The sequence below is a fragment of the Chelonia mydas genome, chromosome 11 (assembly GCF_015237465.2).
Source record: "Chelonia mydas isolate rCheMyd1 chromosome 11, rCheMyd1.pri.v2, whole genome shotgun sequence".
NCBI classification, from domain to species: Eukaryota; Metazoa; Chordata; order Testudines; family Cheloniidae; genus Chelonia; species Chelonia mydas.
Window position 1 is genome coordinate 40,749,510 of NC_051251.2, and position 22,014 is coordinate 40,771,523.

General features: G+C 39.1%; 1 protein-coding gene across 5 annotated transcripts in view; it reads left to right on the forward strand.

Moving 5' to 3' along the window:
• Nucleotides 1-21,259, forward strand: part of RAPGEF4 (Rap guanine nucleotide exchange factor 4) — a 223,193-nt gene extending 201,934 nt beyond the window's left edge. For all 5 annotated transcript variants that reach the window (XM_043525449.1, XM_037912838.2, XM_037912835.2 and 2 more), the window contains 7 exons: nucleotides 65-243; nucleotides 4,669-4,759; nucleotides 7,090-7,140; nucleotides 7,708-7,795; nucleotides 8,159-8,223; nucleotides 18,254-18,308; nucleotides 20,346-21,259. In XM_043525449.1, coding sequence (XP_043381384.1) covers nucleotides 65-243; nucleotides 4,669-4,759; nucleotides 7,090-7,140; nucleotides 7,708-7,795; nucleotides 8,159-8,223; nucleotides 18,254-18,308; nucleotides 20,346-20,473 — 657 coding nt within the window. In that variant the 3' untranslated portion in view covers nucleotides 20,474-21,259. The remainder of the gene's footprint in view (nucleotides 1-64; nucleotides 244-4,668; nucleotides 4,760-7,089; nucleotides 7,141-7,707; nucleotides 7,796-8,158; nucleotides 8,224-18,253; nucleotides 18,309-20,345) is intronic.
• Nucleotides 21,260-22,014: the final 755 nt, after the last annotated feature.

Genomic DNA, 22,014 nt, shown 5'->3' on the forward strand with positions numbered 1-22,014 from the left:
TTACTCCTCTCCACCCCCCGAAAAAAGAGACATCTGAAAACCAACCCTGTTTTTTCTCTCCTAGCTGGAGCTGATTTACCACACATTTGGAACGCACAATTTTAAAAAGACCACAGCAAATTTGGACTTGTTTTTGAGAAGATTTAATGAAATCCAGTTCTGGGTGGTCACAGAGATTTGTCTTTGCTCCCAACTCAGCAAGCGTGTTCAGCTGTTAAAGAAATTCATTAAGATAGCAGCCCAGTGAGTATACATTAGTATATACAGAAAGAGGCTGAAATACATGCCACGTTTTTAATATATTTGTTATTTGTAATTTTTACAGAGAATCAAACAGAGCTGAAAAAGCCTAATTAATCTTGCCCATCCCTGTTAATGCAGGATTGTTCCCTGTTACTGTTTGTCTTCCCCTTTTCTGTTCATCTCCTCTATTTACTCTTGCTCCCTGAATTCTTAGAGCCCTGTTCTGCAACCACCCACATGAGTAATTCATTGAGTTCAGTGGGACCAATCCACTTATGTTACTTGCAGGATAACGTAATTTACGTTCTTCTGAGGTAGAAGTCCCCCAAGCAGAGTGAAAGTAGAGCAGGAGAGGAGCAGGGTGAAAGTGTAGAAAGGCTCCTGTTAGCCTCACTCTGTGGTATTTTTTCAGACACCCAAACTTTGTTATTGTCTCTCTCTTTCCAGCTACCAAGTTTAAAGATGGATAGCAGCAGGACACATGGAGAAACTTCACAATTAAAGCTTATTATAACATTCTGTAATACTCCAGCTGAGTGATACATTTTGGGTAACTCATTACAAAAACTAAGCATTTGCACATTTTGCTGGAATATTGCAAATTATCCTAGTTTTGCCCCCCAAAAAGTATGGCTTAGTGAAAACAGATAAGTTTGTGAGGAAAAACAGACAATTGACCCCCAAAATAGGCAAAATGTAAGCTCACTTGCAAGCAAAGTATATTTGGCTAGGTACCTTGCCGGTGGGGATTGCTGATCTCTTACTTGTTTGTTAATATCTCATCATTTAAAATAATTTAAAATTACTTGGAACCTTCAATTTGTGTGCTTGGGGCTTGATTCCTCACCACTGAATTCAGTAGGAACTTTCTGTTCACTTCAAAGGGAGCAGGGCCACAACTAGCCTATGTAACCAGAATTCTTAGCACTGTTACCCTCTTCTTCCCTCCTCCCAATCCCTGCTATTGTTTGTTACACCCACCTGTTGCTTATTGTCTCAGAGTAGATTCTAAACTCCTCAAGGGAGGAACTATGTCTTTCTATGGGTTTGTACAATGCCTTGGATGATGGACCCAGATCTTGACTGGGGCCTCTGGGTACTATTATAATACAAATAAGTAATTTACACTTAAAACATGAAAAAATATTTTTGCATTTTATAAAACAAGTCCCCCATTTTTAAAAGTGTCGTGAGGGAGTGGGGGAAGAAAGGATTATAAAGGATTATAAACATAAAATAAACTCTGAATTCTGCTCCAGAAATCATAATTTTTCATATGCCAAACCCATGCCCACATACAACTTGTACACAAGCACTAGCATGACCAATCCTGCTGCATAGGGGGCCTGATATTGCAAAGTACTGAGTCCGTTCTGGAAATTGCTGAGCGCTCTCAACATTCACAAAAGGTAGTGGAAGTTTAAGGCTCCTTAAACATCTTATAAGATGCACTCAGCATCTCACAGGATCAGACTCCTAGTAAGGTAAATAGAACATACTCCTGTAGTCTCTAAAAACGTTATCTTGTTCTTGAAAGGGAAATTGTAAACCAGAAAGCAGGTCTGACATATTCTGTCCAGTAGAGGGCAGTAGGGTACATACACACAAATGAAGAAGGTTCATTCCTCAAATCAGTAGTGTGAAATGGGAAAATGCATAAATGCAAGTAAATGAAGATATTAAGGTAAATTAAATAAACCTTTAAAATCAAGCATCTTCAAAATAACAGTTAAACTTCACCTTAAGAAAAAACAGGGAAAATAATCAATCATAAAGTGCCCCAGACCCATTAGATTTCCCAGTGTCACAGGGTTATGCTATTTAGATCAGCTTGATGACCTGTTTACTTCCATGTTTCTGGTCTCACTACAGTTCTAAAAATAAATGGCTAAAGCTGACCTGCTCTACTGAGACCTCTGTGTCTCCTAAAGGCAGGGAGTTCTGAAGCACAAGATTTTCCGAAATAAAAACTGAGCTGGCAGATTTATTTTCAGTGGCTGCAAAAGAACTTTAAACATTATGGAGCTCTTTTTTACCATATAAATTGTTGCCATGGTAACAGGTGCTACAGAACATAGTGGAACAAATATAATGTGCGGAAGAGTTAGAACAAAACGAGCCAAGGGACTGGGTTAGAAAAAGGTGGGCCCAGGCCTTGAAGTAATATCCCTGTCTAAATTTGCACATGAAGAGCCTTGATAAACCAGTAGCCGAATGAGAGTAGAATCCCTCCTGAGAGCAGAGGAAGGTGCACTAGACTTATTAGGGAGGGAACTCAGTTCAGTACAGCACTGTTGATCTTCCTGGGTAGCTGGTGGTGAAACTGTGTGGCTCTGCAGCTTTCCTGGCATACTGATATTCAGAGATAATGGCTGCTGAGCACCTTGGTTCCATATTGTGCCTTGGTTCCATACTGGTTCCAAAAGAGGGGTCCCCACTTTTCCAATAGGCATGGTGTCTATGCCTTGAAATGCACCCTTATTGGTGCTCATGCCCCTAGGGGAAGTTGCATAACCAGATGCGGGCTCGTTGTACTGAGCCTGGTGTACTTTCAGCTTACTGTGCAGTGGTTGCTCCTGCCACTTGCTGGGTAAAAGTGCGCAACTCACCAGGTTCACAAGCTTGGAGTCTGTGAAATAAAGGAAGAAATTAACTATATTTCCAGTGGTGTCTTTCAGTGCTTCCACACAGATACATGCGTGCACATGCACACACATAGGCTTTCTATGTATTGTCTCTACATACACATTATTTAAAAGAACCACTTTATGCGTATACACAAAAGATATCCACTCACTCTTCTATGCCTCCTTTCTCTCATCTCGATACACACTAGTTCACACACAGTCATTAAAAATCTCTCTCCATATGCACACCCACAAAACGTTCCCTTATTTCAGCCAAAGGGTAGTTGCAAGTTGCAGCTTCCTTAAATAAGCCCACACTACACTTGAATACTAGTATTTTAATATTTATTATTTCTACTGAACCCAGATTTATGCTTGGTGTCTCCCAGAACAAGTAAAGACATGTTACCATCATCAAAGCAACATGTGAGGGAAATAATTTTGGTAGCAGCATTAGAAGGTTGGAGGGTGGTAAGGTTGTTAAAAAGAAGACCCGAGAGCAGAAGTGGTCACAGTAGTCAGTAGATGATTAGGTTGTGGAGCAAGCGATTTGACCATCAGGAAAAAAAGGAAAGCGTGTGTTTTTTGAAATGTTGTGAAGAAAAAGCAACAGGATGTGGCCATGGCTTGGACGTGAGGGAAATGGAGCCAAGTTAATCCCCAAGGTTACAAACCTGGGTGACGGCATTATGGTGACAATGTTCACTAGTATAGTATACTACAGAGATAGTTTTGGGAGGAGAGACTATGAGCTCACTCTTGGCCATGCTGAGTTAAGGTGAAGATCAGCCATACAAGATGAGATCTCTGAGAGAGGATAAAATATTCAAGATTTAACTGAAGTAGAGAATAATATTTGAGAATCACAGTTTGAATCTCTTGCTTTTATAGTTTCCTTAATATCCTACTACCCAACCTTTGCAAATCAAATAGCAAAAGAAGCATAGGCCTAAAGATTTCTACTTTGGGCAATTATAGTAACAAACATAGCAAATCATTTGCAGAGATGTGGCATATCAGATATTCTGTAACATGCAGTTACATCCTTCAGTCTCTCCTGAGCACTAATGAAGGAGCACTCTTGTATTGGAGGCTAGGGCAGATTTAGTGCACCTAGTATGTGCAATGGATATGTTGTAAAGGGTCTTTATAATGATGAAGATGACAGTTGGCACTTATTTAATTGAAAGATCCCAAAGAGTTCAAGAAACTGCACAATTTGGTTACAGACTATGTATACAGGGGTCACTGAAACACAGCCATCTCTGGGCATCTGCCCCTTGAATCTGGAGTAAGACTCTTCTGCGGTGTAGACAACCTGCCAGCCCACCAAGTTCTGCAGCTGTGGGAGTGTAAACTATGCTTCTCCCACTGTTTTTAGCATTCCTTGGGCCTTAACTTAGTCTAGTGTCAGGAGATGCCCCATAGTGAACGGGTGGGAGGGAAAGGTGTTAAAATGCCATGGATTCCTGTATGCCAAAGATGACATCAGATTAGAGGAAAACTGGCGGCCAATTTTGAGGCATGAGGGGACAGAAGTTTCCAAGTGAATTTGATTAGTATAGATACTATTACCCTGGGTTTACCAAGCTTCTCATTATGCTTTGAGTTTGAGATTCAAACAAAACTCAGGGGGAAAGAGGTTGCAAAATGATGTGTCTCAAGTCCACTGGTGAGGTTTGCCAGAACGTAATCAAACTCAGACCAAAGGCTTGTATTCCACTCTCTTCAGGACCTCAGTTTACTTCTCCTCTGATTATATGCATAACATTAAAAGTCTGGATCTCTTGTATTTCAGCTGTAAGGAATACAAAAATCTTAATTCCTTTTTCGCTATTATCATGGGACTGAGTAATGTTGCTGTGAGCCGCCTTTCACTAACATGGGAGGTAAGTGGTAGCTACAACAGTTCTGAGACCTTTGGTTGTAATTTCTGCTTTTAGTAAGCAACAACATCCATCCATCCATGTTATTTCTAGAATTAACATGGTTAACTGGGAGAGAGGGAGGCATGTCATTCTTCACGACCGTAATTCAGTTCCTGAGAGGAGAGGTTACTACTGTAGGCTAAAAGCTTGGAGACGTCCCATACCATTAATGAGCATTTGTGTAGCACAATACTGAGCTGCTGTGTTTTGTTTTGTTTTACAAAAAAGGAAGTAAAGAGGGAGGCAAAATTATTGGGGGAAGCAAGGTGAATTTACATTTCATGGGCCAAATTCTCCTTTACCCCAGTGTAGCCCTCCTCCAAAAATTCTGAAAGATTTGTCATGAAATTTTTTAGCAAAACATTTTCATCGAAATTTCCATTTTTATAAAAATGTTGACCTGTATATGCTGGTTGCCCATTTTTTGGATATTTCTGTGAACATTTTTCATGAAAAACAGAAAAATGTTTGGCCAGGTTGCTGTGATATGTCAGTGATATATTACTGGTGTAATTGAAACCAAAATATAACCGATTGCATTTAACATGTTTCTAAAATCTGGCCTGAAAATGGGGATTCGGGGTACCATCAGAAGGCAGCAGTTTACAAAAAGACCTCAACCTGAAATCTAAATGTACACCTTCAATTTACAGCCAGAGAAGCCTACATTTATTTTTCTGAATACCAGCATAAACCTTCTCACAATTAACACTGAAGGCATGAATTTGAAGGCTAATTTCTAAATAACTGGCCCTTTATTTCTATCTGCTGGGGGTTTTTAAGAGGGCAGAAGTTCTAAGCAGACAAGAGGTGGAATTTAATTAATTTACTGTGTACAACAAGCTGGAATTTATAGTAGATATGGGGATTGAGCTGGAAGGGGGAAGAGATAATTTGTAAGTGAAAGAGGTATGATATTGTATTCAGATAAATGTTTTCACACTCTTTTGTTCAGCAGAGCACTCAGGTTATCAAGACATAATCTAAGAGTATCTCTACTGGTTTTTTTCAGGATATATACGTGAACATCATTAGTAAAAAGCAGGTCCTACATATTTATTCTTAATGTTCATATGCAGGTATGTCAGTCGCACACACAAATCGGGTATTTGCAGGTGCATATGGCCACTTCATTCACAAATACCTGATTTGTATGCGTATGGAAAATAGCCACACAATTTGTTCATGTCCATCATTAGAAATGTTTCAGAGTAACAGCCGTGTTAGTCTGTATTCGCAAAAAGAAAAGGAGTACTTGTGGCACCTTAGAGACTAACCAATTTATTTGAGCATAAGCTTTCATGAGCTACACCCTTGCTGTGGTACTCTATCTTGCTATAATATGCCTATTAAATAGAGGAATACTTTACTGCAGAATTGACTTTAAGGAAATATTTCTTTATTGCTTATGATGCCCACTAAATGTTGTAATGTGATTTGATCAGAAAATATATTCAAATTTGTAATGCAAATTAGAAAGCTGACATGTTTTAATTTGATATATGAAAGTTACTGTGATCTTTGAAGCTGTCTTTTTCACATACCAGTATCCACATTGCTCAACATTTCTAGTATAATGTGAGATAGAAAGCAACTATTTAGTAATGTTCCACCATATCCTTTATTCACTGTGGGCGTAGCTGACAAAAGTTCATTTTCAGTGTCTATTGGGAACTGAAAAGTTATTAATTAACTTAACCCAAACAAATGAATACTGACCCTTGGATGCCAGGCAAATCAAGGATTTGTGTAATAGCTGATGATACATTTGGCTTAACAATATCTCCTGGAAATGCCCAGGTGGGGTTTGACTGACTTGTGAATATTCCAAAAGGCACACGGTCATTTATGTGAATGATCCAGCTGAAATAATACTGCCCAAGGTATTTTTGTAAATTGCTTTGGTTCAAACAGGCTGTCATTAAGGATGGGACTGAACTGGAATACTGAATTAAACTTTCATTTGCACTTTGGATCCAGATATGAATGTGAATTACTTGGCTGCAGCATGTCACAGTAATGGGCCAATTCAGTGTCTGAATCTGAACATCTCAAACTGGGTAACTTCAGGATTGGATCCAAATCAGGATCCAGGTTTTGTAGCTCAGTCCCATCTCTATTTATAATCTGGTTGCTAGGAGACGTGCTGTATTTTATGTTACCACATTGTTCCAGAAAGAACAGTTTTTCCTACTTTAAGGATGTTTACAAGAAACATACACAGTAAAATGGTTATACTGAATGCAGATTAAATTTAACACAGTTTTCTGTTGTTTTTGTTTTATTAACAGAAACTTCCAAGCAAGTTTAAGAAGATCTATGCAGAGTTTGAAAGCTTGATGGTAAATGGCAATAGATCCTTTATTCTGTGCACAATCTGTACTAATTCAGTTTCTGAGTAACTGATTTGAATTCCTCGATACAGAACATTCTATATGTCCTTGTTTGAATTTAAGAAGTTTATGATCCCATTTTAGTGCTGCTAAAATAAGCATGTATGACTAATAAATTATACTCTTAGGAACCTACTCTGACAGAATTTATGTATCACTTAAGGTCATTCTGGGACACTCTGAAAAGATTTATAACATGTTTTCCCATTGTACATATGGGAAATTGTATTTTCTAACATGGATTTTTTTTTATTCTGGTGTCTGCAAATCCATTAGAGGGAGGGAAAATGTGAGGTTTCTATTCAAATAAGCTGTTTTGTAATCACACTTATATCTTGCCATTTGATAGGAGAACTGTTAAATTTAATGAAAGCTGTCCTTGTTTTGAAGCTGCACTTTTTAAAGCTGCAAGACAAAGTAATTACATTTAATAAACACCATGTCTTTTAAATGAAGCTATACAGTGTCTGCTTTTTGATCCATGTTAATAATTGTCTGATCTCTTCTTTTTTTAAGGATCCATCAAGAAACCATAGGGCCTACAGGCTTACTGTAGCTAAACTGGACCCTCCTATAATTCCCTTCATGCCCTTACTTATAAAAGGTAATCTAGAAAATCTGCCAGCCTTATTCATGTGAAAGTTAGTTGTCAGATATTTGAAGAGTGAAAGGCAGTAAGAGAAAGTAAAATTCAATCTCAGTGGAAGGTGCAATCCTCTTTTCTATTAAAAAAAAAATCATGACATGGAGATCGGAGAAGGAGTTTTCAGTAAATCTGAACGTCAGACTCCAGTTGCACTAGCCTTAGTGAGAAATCTTTCAAAGTTTCACTCTAATAGAAGGAGCATGTTTTTTAACAATTAAATGGTCTGATTGTTGTAACTGAAGAGATAGAGATACAGTGCTGTGCTGTTTTGTATGTCATAATTCAATTATCTATAAGACTATTGCATTTATTTCTATGCAGACATGACATTTACTCACGAGGGGAACAAGACATTCATTGACAATCTAGTAAACTTTGAAAAAATGGTACGTACGGTATGTTCTCAGCTGTGGTTGTATGTTGAGATTTACAGTGGTGCAAAAGAGAACTGATGGTTTTATATAAGACACTTCTAGGTACAAAATAGGCACACAAACTTCATTTTCTTCTGAATCTGAGTTGCATTGTTGGCCCTTTGAGGGCAAGCTTCCAGGCTTGGTAGCTCTCCTTCCTGTTGGAAGGGGAATCGGTGACACAACGTCAGGGTTATGTTCCAGTGTAATTTATGTATTTACAAATGTACACAAGTCCTGTTTACCTAGAACAGAAGTGGCAACAACTGCACGCAGGCAATTTCCTTTTGCAGAAATCTCAACTAAGAGACATTTTCCTGCTTCTGAAAAGTGAGGGTTTTGTCATTGTCCGTATTGGTTACTCAGGGTATGTCTTCACTTCACAGTTAACTCAGATGATCAAGCCTAGCCCCAGTGTAAACCACCACATTGCAAGGCCCTACCCAAGTTACTATGTCCTCCTCTTTGCTGCACTCTGCCATGTGTGCTGCTAGGACTAGTGGGAGCATATTCCATGGTTCTTTGTGCTGCAATAAGCTGAGCCACTCTGATTCTTTCCCAGTGAATTGTGGGAGAACTTGTCTGCCCTTCAAGCACTTGGGGGAATTGTGGGAAGGCCTTGAAGGACTGTCAGCACTTGAGTGATTAGCCTGTGTGCTCACTGCAATGTGGGCAGATTATCATCCCAACTGAATGCATCACTCAGATTTTAGCCTACAGCCCCAGACAAGCCAACTAGCCTGGGTTAAAAGCACTGCCAAATTCAGGTGAGAGGTTCTTTTTGGGGTGGAGAAGGCTTAGGGGGTAATGCCCAGGTAGCAGCCTGAGTTAGTTCTACGGTGAAAGCATACCCTAACTGCATATAAACACACTCTGTTCCCTTCTCCTGCCTCAGCCCAGAGCTTCCTTCCTGGGAAAGAACTGTTTGACCAGGACTTCATGGTTTAATTAGGTGGGCATAGGTGCTAGCTCTCTTTTCTGAAGTAGCTGTGCAATACACAGGAACCTCAGACAGGTTTGCCTGGAGTTGGCTTCTGGTCAGTCTCCAGTCTGACAAAAGAAAGTGCTTAATCCCCTTAGTGATAATCTGGGTGTGGTTACTGTATGGTATCTCTAGGTCCAGGCCATCCAGTTAGTTCTTGCTATGCAAGATTTCATACTGAATGCTTATATATTGATGATTCATAACATGCATAACATTAATACCTTCTGCCGTGACCATATATATTTGCGGTGGTAATTATTTTAACAGTGAATCAGGAGAGCATTCAGATTTTGTGTGTGTATGTGTGTACGTTGGCTGCCCATTGCTATAATATACAGTTGTCAATTCCAAGCGGACAACTGACTTCAGACCATTGTTTGTCTCAAGACTTATAGAGTCTGCCAGCCATAAGAAGGAATTTTTCAAACGTGTATCTCCACAACCTGGTTTTATTAGTAGTAGATTAGAAGATTTTAGAGGTAGTTTTATACAGCAATGCAGTGTTACCCTTTTTGACCCAAGCAGTTATCCAATATTTAGGGTCTTGTGGATTGTTTCTGATAGGAGGGGAAATAGATGATGGAGTCACACATTTCTTTGATGCAGTCCTGTTCCCCAGAACACAGTAAGAATCAAACAGGAAACAGTTTGTGGGCTTACAGTTCCAAGCCTCTTCTTCAGCCCACACTGTACCCAAAAGTGCTCTCTCTCGGGGTATGTCTACACTACAGCTGGGAGCGTGCTTCTCAGCGTGGGTCGACAGACACGTGCTAGTTCTGCTTGAGCTAATTTGCTAAGAGTAGCAGCGTAGGCAGGGGTGGCAGCTTGGGCTAGCTGCCCACGTGCATACCTCAGGGGGCTGGCCCCGGTGGGTTTGTACTCAAGCAGCTAGCCCTGGCTGCACTGATGCTTTTAATGCAATCACTCAAGCAGAGCTAGCGTGTGTCCACCTACCTGTGCTGGGAAGCACGCTGCCATCTGCAGCTTAGACATACCCTCAGGGTCACGTTACATCATTTCTCTGGGTGTCTCTGGGGCTTCCTTGCTGCTTTCTCTGTCTGCTTCTGTGGTGTTTCTGCTGCTTCTTTCCACACACACACACAGCTCTCTCAAGCAATATGCAGCCTCCAGTCAAAGCTCTCCCACATAGCTCAGTTCACTGGCCTGGCCTGTAGCCTATCTTTTGTCCTCCTGAATACAATCCCGTGGGAGACCCCAGGTACATACTCTGGGAGTTAGCCCCTCCCACTGCTCACATGGCTGCAATTACTCATTTTTAGCATGCTAGCTCGATCCAAATTAGTGTGGGAATTTCTGCTTAGGCTGGAAATTACACAATGTGGACATACCCACAGTGAAAGTAGTAAGATGTTGAGGGGGAAAGAAGGACAGATTAGGAAGGTAGGGAGAACGCATGGGGAAGAGAGAACATAAGAAGAAAGACAAGAAGAGGACACAGAGAAAGAGATAAAAGAAATTGGGAAAGGAAGGAGAAAGATTTGTAATAGATAGGAGACAGAGGAGATTAGTGCGCAGCTATAAAAGGCACCTGATGAACAGGGAACATCCACAGTAAGAAAAAAGGTGATTTTTTTTTTAAGCATGTGCTAGCTAACACATTGTAAAATGCTAGCGTGGACAAGGCAGTTTGTAGTTTTTACCTGTGTTATCAGGTCAAGATAAATAAATGGGGGGAGACTATTGTTTATCTCAGTCTTTTCACTCATGTTACAACTACAACTGCCTGGTCACATGTTAGTTACCATGTGTTAGCAAACACAGGCTAAAAAATACTTTTTTCCCTAGTGAAGACAAGGCCATGCAGTCACATACTACGGGCTAAATTCTGCTGTCATTTACACTGGTATAAATTCTGACCAACACCATTGTCAATATTCTGCTACTTTCATGTAGTTTTAGCTAGAAACCAGAAAACAGGCAGTGGCAGATTTTCTCTAGGAGCCATATCTAGCCACTTGTCATTTCTAGCTATTTGTTCCACTGATTGATGGTGCTAGCAGATATAGTTAACTCTAGTTGCTTCTGATGGTTAGGAATTATTGATCTGTCCTGAATGTCTTCATCCTTTGGAAAACAGTTTCTTTTGATCCACCCTGATTATGAGATTTTAAGTTTTATTCTTCTTACAAATAAAAATCTCTTGATGATCCCTACTGAAATCCTTGTTTAATTCTAAAAAGGGGTGTTCCTCTGCTTCTGGCATAATACAGTGCTGTGTCTGAATTCTCACCAAAGAGTTTCAGTCCCAACAGCCGATAGGTTACTGACAACTGTCTGCTTGCAATCGGCTACCCAGACTGGAAATAGCACCTAGCAGAATAAATTATATCCCTCCAACCAACACAGCTTTCTTAATCACTCTCATCTCTGTTTGTTTCAACTGTATTTTTTAAAAGACTGATACTTTTTCAGACTTGTGAGAACTCTTTCATACATTATTTTCTCCCAAGTCTTAAGTAGTAAATCATAGCCTGCTTTCTGTGCACCCTTGTAATCCTGTTATGGGAAGCTGGGAGGGGGTAGCAGATAGCAGGAGTTGGCCCCCAGGTTCATGGGGGCATGATCAATATTTTTGTCAGTAAATAGATGTTTGAATTATTAGCATACCAGTATCAGAGGGGTTAGTCTGTATCCACAAAAACAATGAGGAGTCTGGTGGCACCTTAAAGACTAACAGATTTATTTGGGCATAAGCTTTCGCAAGTAAAAACTGACTTCTTCAGATGCATGAAGTGAAAATTACAGGTGCAGGCATAAATATACTGATACATGAAGAGAAGGGTGTTACCTCACAAGTGGAGAACCAGTGTTTGCAGGGCCAATTCAATCAGGGTGGGTGTAGTCCACTCCCAATAATTGATGAGGAGGTGTCAATACCAAGAAAGGGAAAATTGCTTTTGTAGTGAGCCAGCCACTCCCAGTTTCTATTCAAACCCAAATTAATGGTGTTAAATTTGCTAAGTAATTGTAGCTCTGCAGTTTCTCTTTGAAGTCTGTTTTTGAAGGTTTTTTGTTGAAGTATGGCTACTTTTAAGTCTGTTATAGAATGTCCAGGAAGGTTGAAGTGTTCTCCTACTGGCTTTTGTATGTTACCATTCCTGATATCTGATTTGTGTCCATTTATTCATTCACGAAGAGACTGTCCGGTTTGGCCAATGTACATGGCAGAGGGGCATTGCTGGCACATTATGGCATGTATCACATTAGTAGATGTGTAGGTGAATGAGCCCCTGATGGTGTGGTTCATGTGATTGGGTCCTCTGATGGTGTCGTTAGAGTATATTGGGGACAGAGTAGGCAACGGGGTTTGTTACAGGGATTGGTTCCTGGGTTAATGTTTCTGTGGTGTGGTGTGTAGTTGCTGGTGAGTATTTGCTTCAGGTTGCGGGGCTGTCTGCTAGCAAGGACTGGCCTGCTTCCCAGGGTCTGTGAGAGTGAGGGATCGTTTTCCAGGATAGGTTATATATCGTTGATGATGTGCTGGAGAGGTTTTAGCTGGGGGCTGTATGTGATGGCCAGTGGTGTTCTGTTGTTTTCCTTGTTGGGCCTGTCTTGTAGTAGGTGACTTCTGGGTACCCATCTCGCTCTGTCAATCTGTTTCCTCACTTCCCCAGCTAGGTATTGTAGTTTTAAGAATGCTTGATAAAGATCTTGTAGGTGTTTGTCTCTGTCTGAAGGATTGGAGCAAATTCGGTTGTATCTTAGGGCTTGGCTGTAGACAATGAATCGTGTGGTGTGTCCTGGATGGAAGCTGGAGGCATGTAGGTAAGTATAGCGGTCAGTAGGTTTCCCGTACAGGATGGGGTTTATGTGACCATCACTTATTTGCACTGTAGTGTCCAGGAAGTAGAACTCTTGTGTGGACTGGTCCAGGCTGAGGTTGATCGTGGGGTGGAAATTGTTGAAATCCAGGTGGAATTCTTCAAGGGCTCCCTCCTTCCCATGGGTCCAGATGATGATGTCATCAATGTAGCACAAGTAGAGGAGAGGCGCTAGGGGATAAGAGCTGAGGAAGCGTTGTTCTAAGTCAGCCATAAAAATGTTGGCATACTGTGGGTCCATGCAGGGACCCATAGCAGTGCCGCTGACTTGAAGGTATAAGTTGTCCCCAAATCTGAAATGGTTGTGAGTGAGGGAAAAGTACCATTACTAGGGCCTTATAGACTTTGTCTTCACTGCCAAAAAGGTCTGTTTTTACAATAACTACCATGTGTTTGCTATCTTGCTGAAAATCGTAGTGGAGAAAAGTGCAGTGTAGCTAGACAAGGTCAATATTGTGCACTCTACCCAGATTTGATCTCACCTAACTACATTGCAGTAAAAGCTGTCTGTGACTTATCTCCACTAGGATTTTTACACAACATGCATTAGCTTTCGTACTGTAAAAAAGCATCTTTTTTGGCAGTGAAAATGAAGCCATAATTATCTGGGGGAACTAGGAATTGTTAAGCTTGTGAAGCTGTAAAAATGCTGCTGTTGCAAGGTTGAGCACATACAAGTTGGGAGCTGCAGGAAGGTAAAGCAGTAGTGAAGAGGACTGTAGTGGACCACAAATGCAACAATTAGGCACCTCAGACACGTTTATCTCTCAGCTCCAAAAACAAGCCTCTACCATTTGAGGCAAAGGAGAAGTCCCGTAGCTGTTGGTAGTAGTAGTTCCTGTTTACTCCCTGTGGGCTAGCCACTAGAGGGCAACGTGCAACCTACTAAACCAGTGCATAACAATATATTACATACAAGTTGTACTGCTTTTGTACCTGTCCATTTTTTACCAGTTTCACAGGTTTTTGTAAATAGATGGGATATGCCAGGCAGGCCCTTTTCTAGAACTGTTGTTCTGTGGGAGGCTCCAGGGGCTGGCTCTCCATGTGGAGATGCTATATTCCATACCACATTTGTGTCCTCAAATGAATTCAAACATGGTCTTTATCTTTTCCCTTATGGTTCATTTGAAAGCCATTATTTACCATCCTTTCCTCGCATTCCCTGTTTAACCCGAGTTCATGTGGCTGTCATTGCAGCATCATGTCTTCATAAGGGAAGGCAGGGGATGCACTTCCTTTGGAGCTTATGTCAACACTATTCCTTAAATCATCTGTCAGTGTGATCAGAGATCAATTTAACTGGCGGCCTCTGCTCACTCTGCTTCCCAGTATGTCACAAAAGTGGCACCTGCAGAGGGAATAGAAGTTGCAAGGTGGCTCTGAAACCTAAGGCCTACCTTCCTGTGGCACCACAAGACAATACCATCAGGCCACAAAGCTGGTCACTGGTTCTTCTTTTATTGAGGCTCTTCAACCTTGAGGTGTGAAATGAGGATTAAAGAATTTGTGCATATTGGTTTTCAGGTTTTGTGGTTATGAACAAAAGGGATTTCACATTCTGATCCTTATGCAAAAAAAGGGCAAACATTCTTTTCATTTTTGGAACATAAAGATTATGCAGAAAGCGTGTGACTAAAGCCCCTGGTAGTTTTCTATGGCATATATGAATATTTATAACATTTAGAAGCTTAGGCTAGGAATGGATTAGCAGATAATGTGCTGGCCTGCTGCCACTCTTCTAGGCAGCATAAAACTTGAAACAGTATTGTTATATATAGTTATATATATATATATATATAGCATGCTGATAGTGGCAGTTGCTATTGTGTTACGTGGTTGGTTCTATTTCAGATGGCTCCATATTTAGGTTATATGGCTTTTCAATAATGGCCTTTCTTAGCATAGTGAGTAAAGAGAGGCTAATTTTTGGAGATATTAACCTGAGGCAATCCCAAAATGAAGAAAAGTTTAAGGTGCTAACAATTGAACTTCTATGATAATGTTTGCTCAGTAATACAACCCTTCATCTACATGTAGTAAAACTCTGCTATTAATGGATCAAAAGAAGAGAATCCACCACATTTGCAAGGCAATGGTAAAAGAAATCTGTTTTCTCTTTATGAGCCAGTGATAAGTCCAACTCACACCTTTTGTGTCAGTACTTGTAGAGTATACGGGACAAACAAAGAGCCATGGAATGGGGCTTTATGTAGAATGTATGGTGTGCTTCTGGGGTCATCTCATTGGGTTGAAGCAACATATTCTGCTGTGTTAACTCCCATTTCCAAAATCCTTGCTGTGGCATCATTGCCTGCATCCTTCTGAATGAAAAGGATTGGATGAGACTATCTTTAGAGTCATGCAACACCGCTCCTTAAAATGGAATTCTTCAGACAGTTCAGTGAGAGAAGATACTCCTATCCCAACAAGAGGCTAAATGCACAACTTCCAGTTTCCTAATTTTGGATAGTCCATAAAGGCAGAAACTTAGAGTTAGAACTTTTGGAAACTCATACTCCTGATTTCTTTCATCTTTCTGAATTGCACACAATAGACTCATCCTGATCCCAAATGTTACTCCAATATACAGAACATCCCCAAAATAAAGAAAATACATGGGGTGAAAAAGTTTTAGTGATGCTTGTCTCTTACCACAAGGAAAGATTCTCAACCATAAAGTTGGATCCAGAACTAATCAAACTTTGGAGAATTTTGAATATAGCTCTAGACTAGATCCAAACTTCATGGCTCAGTTCAAATTTTTTGTGAACTGAGGCCTGAGACACTGAAGATTTATAAGTATAGAAAGATAAGATTGAATGTTTCCAACAAATACCCAGCAATATACAGGTCAAGCAACTTTAACCATCATCTTGAAAGACAGAACTTTCAGAAGTGCCTCCCCTAAAAGAAGCAATTCTGGAAGCTGCATCAACGCGTTAGTCAGCCAGCCTTGTTCAACGTTATGATACCACTCCTGGAAGTACTTATTTTAAGGGAGTATTTCCTGAAATAATATGATCAAAATAGCAACATCACTTGTGTGTTGGCCAAAACTACATGACTTCCACAGAAGTCTGTAACATTTCAGAGCATACTCAAGTGTTTTCCAGTTTGATTAGGTTAGACTTCCAGGCTTGATCCTACTTGGCGCGGTGCACTCTGGGTTGATGCAGCACAACACTTAGATATGTCTTTGTCGTTAAGTATCTGAGTAGTCCTAGTGAAGTCAGTTGGACTACTCACGTGCTTAATGTTAAGCACATGCAAGAGAATTTGCAGGACTGGAGCCTTAGATTGTAAACTCCTAAAAGAGAACACCATGCACACCTGTAGTACTAGACAAGTAATAATAATGATTTGGAGAAGTGTAAAAAGAACTAAGGTAATGTAGCTTTAAAATTACTTTTACTTGAGGGCTCTTTATCTGTTTAATTGTGCATCTGTTTATCTAGAGAGTATAAAAAAAATCCTTGGTCCATATGCTCCAAAATGTTGGCAAAGTTGTGATGTGCACTCAGGCACCTCTTGGGCACTATCACAGGCTAGTTACATATTGTGTAGGTATTAGATTTCTGATGCTGATCAACAATCGTGCCAGTCTTGGTATACTTTACATGATGCATTAAAATGTCTGAGATTACTCCATTCATGTATATGAAAAATGTCAGTTACAAGCCTGTTCTGGAGTAGTGCTTACCATTTGCCTCTGAGCTGTTGTATTAAGAGCTATTTCATTTTCACATAAAAGCCTAATCTGTGGATTTTTTTTTTTTTGTGAGGCATCTAAATTTAACCAGACAAATTCTCTCACTACTCACTAGTTGGAAATAGGCTATTCCACTGTATGGATTTATAATTTTCTTGATCATCTTAATTTCCAGTGTGTGTAAAACAGCCTGTTGAGAATATGCTGTGAAAATATGTTAACATATAACTATTAGAACATGTTTTAACATGTTAAATGTGTTGGAACACATGAGAACAAACTTCAGATTCCTTGTAGCAATAGCAATTTTGCCTTTTGAAACTTTTTTCCCACTTCTTTTTCTTAATTTACATAAGTAAATTAAACTACAAGCCTTCATGCCTAAATCAAACTCCCCAACTATGGAAACTCAGATTTACTCCTGATGTTGTAATTTAATTGATACTTTGCTCACCCAGGAGAACATTATCTATCAGGTGACAGTTGAGCCAGTGAGTTAAGTTTGGGGTTGTAGAATTAGATTTCAACTTCCTTCCTTTTATTTTATCAGCAGCAATTCTACTCTGAAACATTAGTGTAAAATGGCATTTCTTCCTTATCAGATCTATTCCCCATGTTTATTGAGTCTTTGTGGCTTACTTTAGTGACTGCAATAATTTTTTACTACACTTTACTCTTGTTTCCACTGCAGCGCAAGCACATCTAGGAAGGACTGAGTTGGATTCTGTTCCTTCCTGTGAATTATCAACAAAATAAGTTTCAGCTCTAGCTGTAGGGGAAAAAAAAAGAATCCAGGTTGAATTTGCAGGGCTGGTAGTTAGAAAAATCATGGGTGACATTCTGGCGCCACTGACGTCAATGGCAAAACACCTATTGACTTCAGTAGGGCCAGATTTCCACCCATCAGCTTTTTAATTATAAACTGAGCACATTTCATCAGGAAATCAATAAACATGGATCCCCAGAATGCCATTTTTACAGTCACTTTTCAAAGCAGAGCTGCATTTTAACTCAAACCCTTAATAAAATTTGAAATATCTTAAAGTGCTAAGCAATTTAATGGAATGTGTTCTAGAATGTCCTTGCTGTTAGGAACTAGTGACCTTAAAATTAAATTTGAGTATTCATGTGCAGAGGGGTTTGGGATAACCCTTTTGTTTCGTCTGAAGATGTGAGCAAGGTTAAACATTAAAGGAACTGATTTTCTCTTATACTAAGGCCCCTTTACACCACTTAGGAAATGGAAATCACATTTATGCCCACTTTGAAGCCCGTGTAAATGAGAATCAGACCCAAAATGTCAGGGCAAAGTTAAAATTCTGAAACTTTAACATCATTTGAATGTTTTAATTGATTTTGTCAGTGTCTTCAGATCTGTGTTTACTTCAAATGATGAAATACGATGTTTGTTTTCTGTTTGCACCCTCCACCATGAAGGACACTTAAAATACATTTTCTTTTCAGCGTATGATCGCCAACACTGCAAGGACAGTGAAATTTTGCCGAAGCCAATCTTTCAGTAAGTGAATTGCAATATGTGAATTGTCAGAATTATCACTGGTAATTGGAATGTTAAAAATGAGTTTGTTGTGGATGATAGAGACATACTGGATAATGCATTTTGAGGCTATTGTTTCAATATTTTCACCATACTTTGTGGTCATGCACAATGGCAGAAGTCTGATCAACCACACTGGATAATTTCAGCCTCACTCTGCTAAAGAGCATCACTCAGTCTCTGATTTTCTTTTTAACAGAGCAGCCTCCCATCCTTCTTCACAGAAAGCAGAATAAATGGTGTAAAAAGAAACACTTATAATGGGATGGGATTTTTTCCATCCTAGCTCCAGAATTTCATGTTGACTAAACTTTTTCTTTGTTCCAGCTAGCATCTCAGTTGGACATATCTCTTTTTTAATTTTGGGACATATCTCTTTTTTAATGTTGATTTATTAAGTACTCTGAGACCGTCAGACATAAATGATTTAGAAATTACAATATACTCTCATTATCTTCTAAATCGAAACACACACACATATCTTCAGTTAAAGTCCATAGACAAATGCACATATATTAAGAATAAAGTAAACCCTTTAGTTTGTACACGGTGTAGATTCTGCATCATCATCTTTGTACAAGAAGAGTGAACATTTGTAAAGCACCTAGTGCATATTGCTGTGAAGCAGCAGTTGCTCAGCTCTGAAGTCACCAGTCTATGGAACAACATATAGCAATACTTTAATAAATATTGCGGGAATGCATACAGTGCAATTACATTATATGGTATAAATAGAGTAAAAAAGTGATTAAATTAAACACAAAAGACCTGATTCTCCTCTGGCTACTGCCTTGTGTAGACATTTAGGGCATGTCTAGCTAAATTGCTTTTAAAAATTAAGTTAACTAACTTGATTTAAAACAGCCCTTATACCTCATGTAGACACAGTTTAATGCCTTTACAATTGTGTTAGCTGATCAGGTTGTAGCTTAGGCTCCGCCTAAGGGGTTGCTACACTGCAAGTGAAGGTGTGATGGTAGTCTGGGTACGGGTACCCATGCTAACTTGAATCTAACTACTGTGAGTAACAATAATAACGTAGATGTGGTGGCACAGGCTTCAGCAAAAGCTAGCCACCCAAGTACTTGGAGCCTGGGTATGTACTCCGTTTCTAGCGTATGCTGTCAGATTTTTCAAGATATTTAGGCACCTAAAGATGCAGGTAAGCAGTTAGTGGGATTTTCAAAAGCATCTGAACACCTAACTCCTTCTGAAACCAATCAGTTAGGTGGTAGTCACTTTTGAAAATCCCACTAGGTACCTATCTCCATATACAGGAGCTAAAATATCTTGACAAATCTGGCCCAGGAAGCTTTTAGATTGTACGCCAGTGACTGTCACTTATTATATGTTTGTACAACACCTAACATAATGGGTCTGAAGCTGCTTGACCACTAAGCACCACCGCATTGCAAATGTTAAATAATAATGAATTAAGGATTACATTGGTTCGTAAAGAACCATTACATTGGTTCATAATTTTCCTGGCATGCGCTCTCCAACCATAAACCAGATTATGGACTGGATGTGCCTGTTATTAGATGCTCATTTTACAGTTGTGGTGATGCTACCAGAAGCAAAGGGATTACTTTTTAGCTTTTAAAGCAATTTTACAGTTTTGGGCCAGGGTGAGCTCTCCTAGGTCAACAGTAGGTATTACTAAATTGTTAAACTATACCAACTAGCTGTGTAATTATTACTATTGACTATTAAGCTAGGTATAAAACTTCACCAAGGGCCATCAATTTCGGAGAATGTAGCCAAGGATACCAGGAAGCAGAATTATTCTATGGGGAAAATAATACAAGATAATAAAAATACACTGGGGAGAGTGAATTCAAATGGAGGAGAATAGTGGAAGATAGATTTCTAAACATTTTATTTTTATTGCACCAGTATCTGGTGTTTACTTATGGTAGATTTCTGAAAAGAAGAGTTATGTATTCTACTCAGGGTTTGACCAAGTGTACCAATCCTATATCATTTCTGTTTCTTCAGATCCAGACGCAGCTCTAACTAATAAGAACCATCAGGATGTACGGACCTATGTACGACAATTAAATGTGATTGACAACCAGAGAACTTTATCACAGATGTCTCACCGACTAGAACCACGTCGAGCATAAACATTTAAGTGACTACAAGAAATTATTTTTTTCCAGTCAAGGTCACCTATTAAGAATTCCACTTATTCTGCTACTGCACTGCCACTACAAAAATAAGCAAAAACATATTCTAAAATCCTAGGCAACGCACAATGTACCAGCCCTCAGAGAAGTTTGACTAATGAAGAGTTTATACACTGTAACTGGGAGGGTGCACATGTTGTGTACTCTTAATTCATTTTAAGGTGAGGCAAAATTCCTGTAAATAGTGAAAATAAAAACAAGATAAAATAGCCAGAATAGCTGGTGAAACATGCACCAAAAACTCCTAATAGTTCTAAGGAATGTAGCAGTGTTTCTTTTCTCTAATTAAAAATACAATATTTTAAGATTTATTATCCAGTTTGGGGCCAAAATCTGCCATTAGTTTTGCATGTTCAGTTCATGTTAACTTCAATGGGAGATGTATGTAAGAAACCAGTGACATAATTTGGGCCCAAGCTAGATCCAATGGTATATTTCCAGGGTTTGGTATTCAGGGAGCTATTGAAAAAAATGTTTACTTATTAAACACTACATGTATTAATAACAATTTCACATCTTAACCACATTTGCATACAACTGTAAAGTACTCTGGCCATTTAAGTTACCCTGGTAGGACTGAACTGCCATATTTTCAATGATAAATAGATTAATATTTGTAATTTTACTTCTTTTGAGGTTTTTTTAAACTACCAACCAGGATTTTAGAAAATTTCAATTTGAAGCAATGAGCTTCATAAAATCAGTAGCATAAAGGTAGCAAGAGACTGGTTCAAAAAGAGCACAAAATGCACAAAGACAATATTTTCCTGGACATTATAACCTTAAATATCAGCTACAATTAGTTGTGGATGATTAAAACATACTTTCTGGGCTTAAACATTTACAAATATTTCAATTTTTAGCAATTGTTTTGCACTTTCAAGTAGATTGTAAATAGAAAAGTTAATTCATCATGTTCTAGAGTATTTATTTGTTTATGTAATAGTATTGTGCCAAAATAATTGCTTTTTATTTATTTTATTTAGCATGTAATTGAAGTACAGTTTTTCTGTCTTTACACTTAGTCTGCACTTTATGTGTAAGAATTGTGTAATGTGTTTTCTGTAAATAACATGCAGTATCTTAATTAAATGTAAATGCTTAAAAAGATTTGTTCACTGTCCTTAACATCTGTTGTGTGTACTCCAATCTTCATTCCTGCATAAAAACAGATGATGTTAGCAGGCTTGTGGAGTGAACTTCAATTGAACTTTGCTAGGTGTTGAACTGCAATAGGGTCCTCCTGTTTCTACACGCAATAGTCAATTATGTCCTCATTTAAACCTGTTCAACCCCATCACCATCTTTGGGAGTTGAACAGCTTGAAAAGAGGTTAGTTTTAGCTCACTTGTTTGGGGTTCCAGAGGAAACTCCCCCTCTGAATCAACATGAGGCTAGAAACCTTATACATTTCAAATATTTCAGAAATAATCAAGATACTAGCCTTTTTTATTATAGAAAGGGGAAAATTATTACAA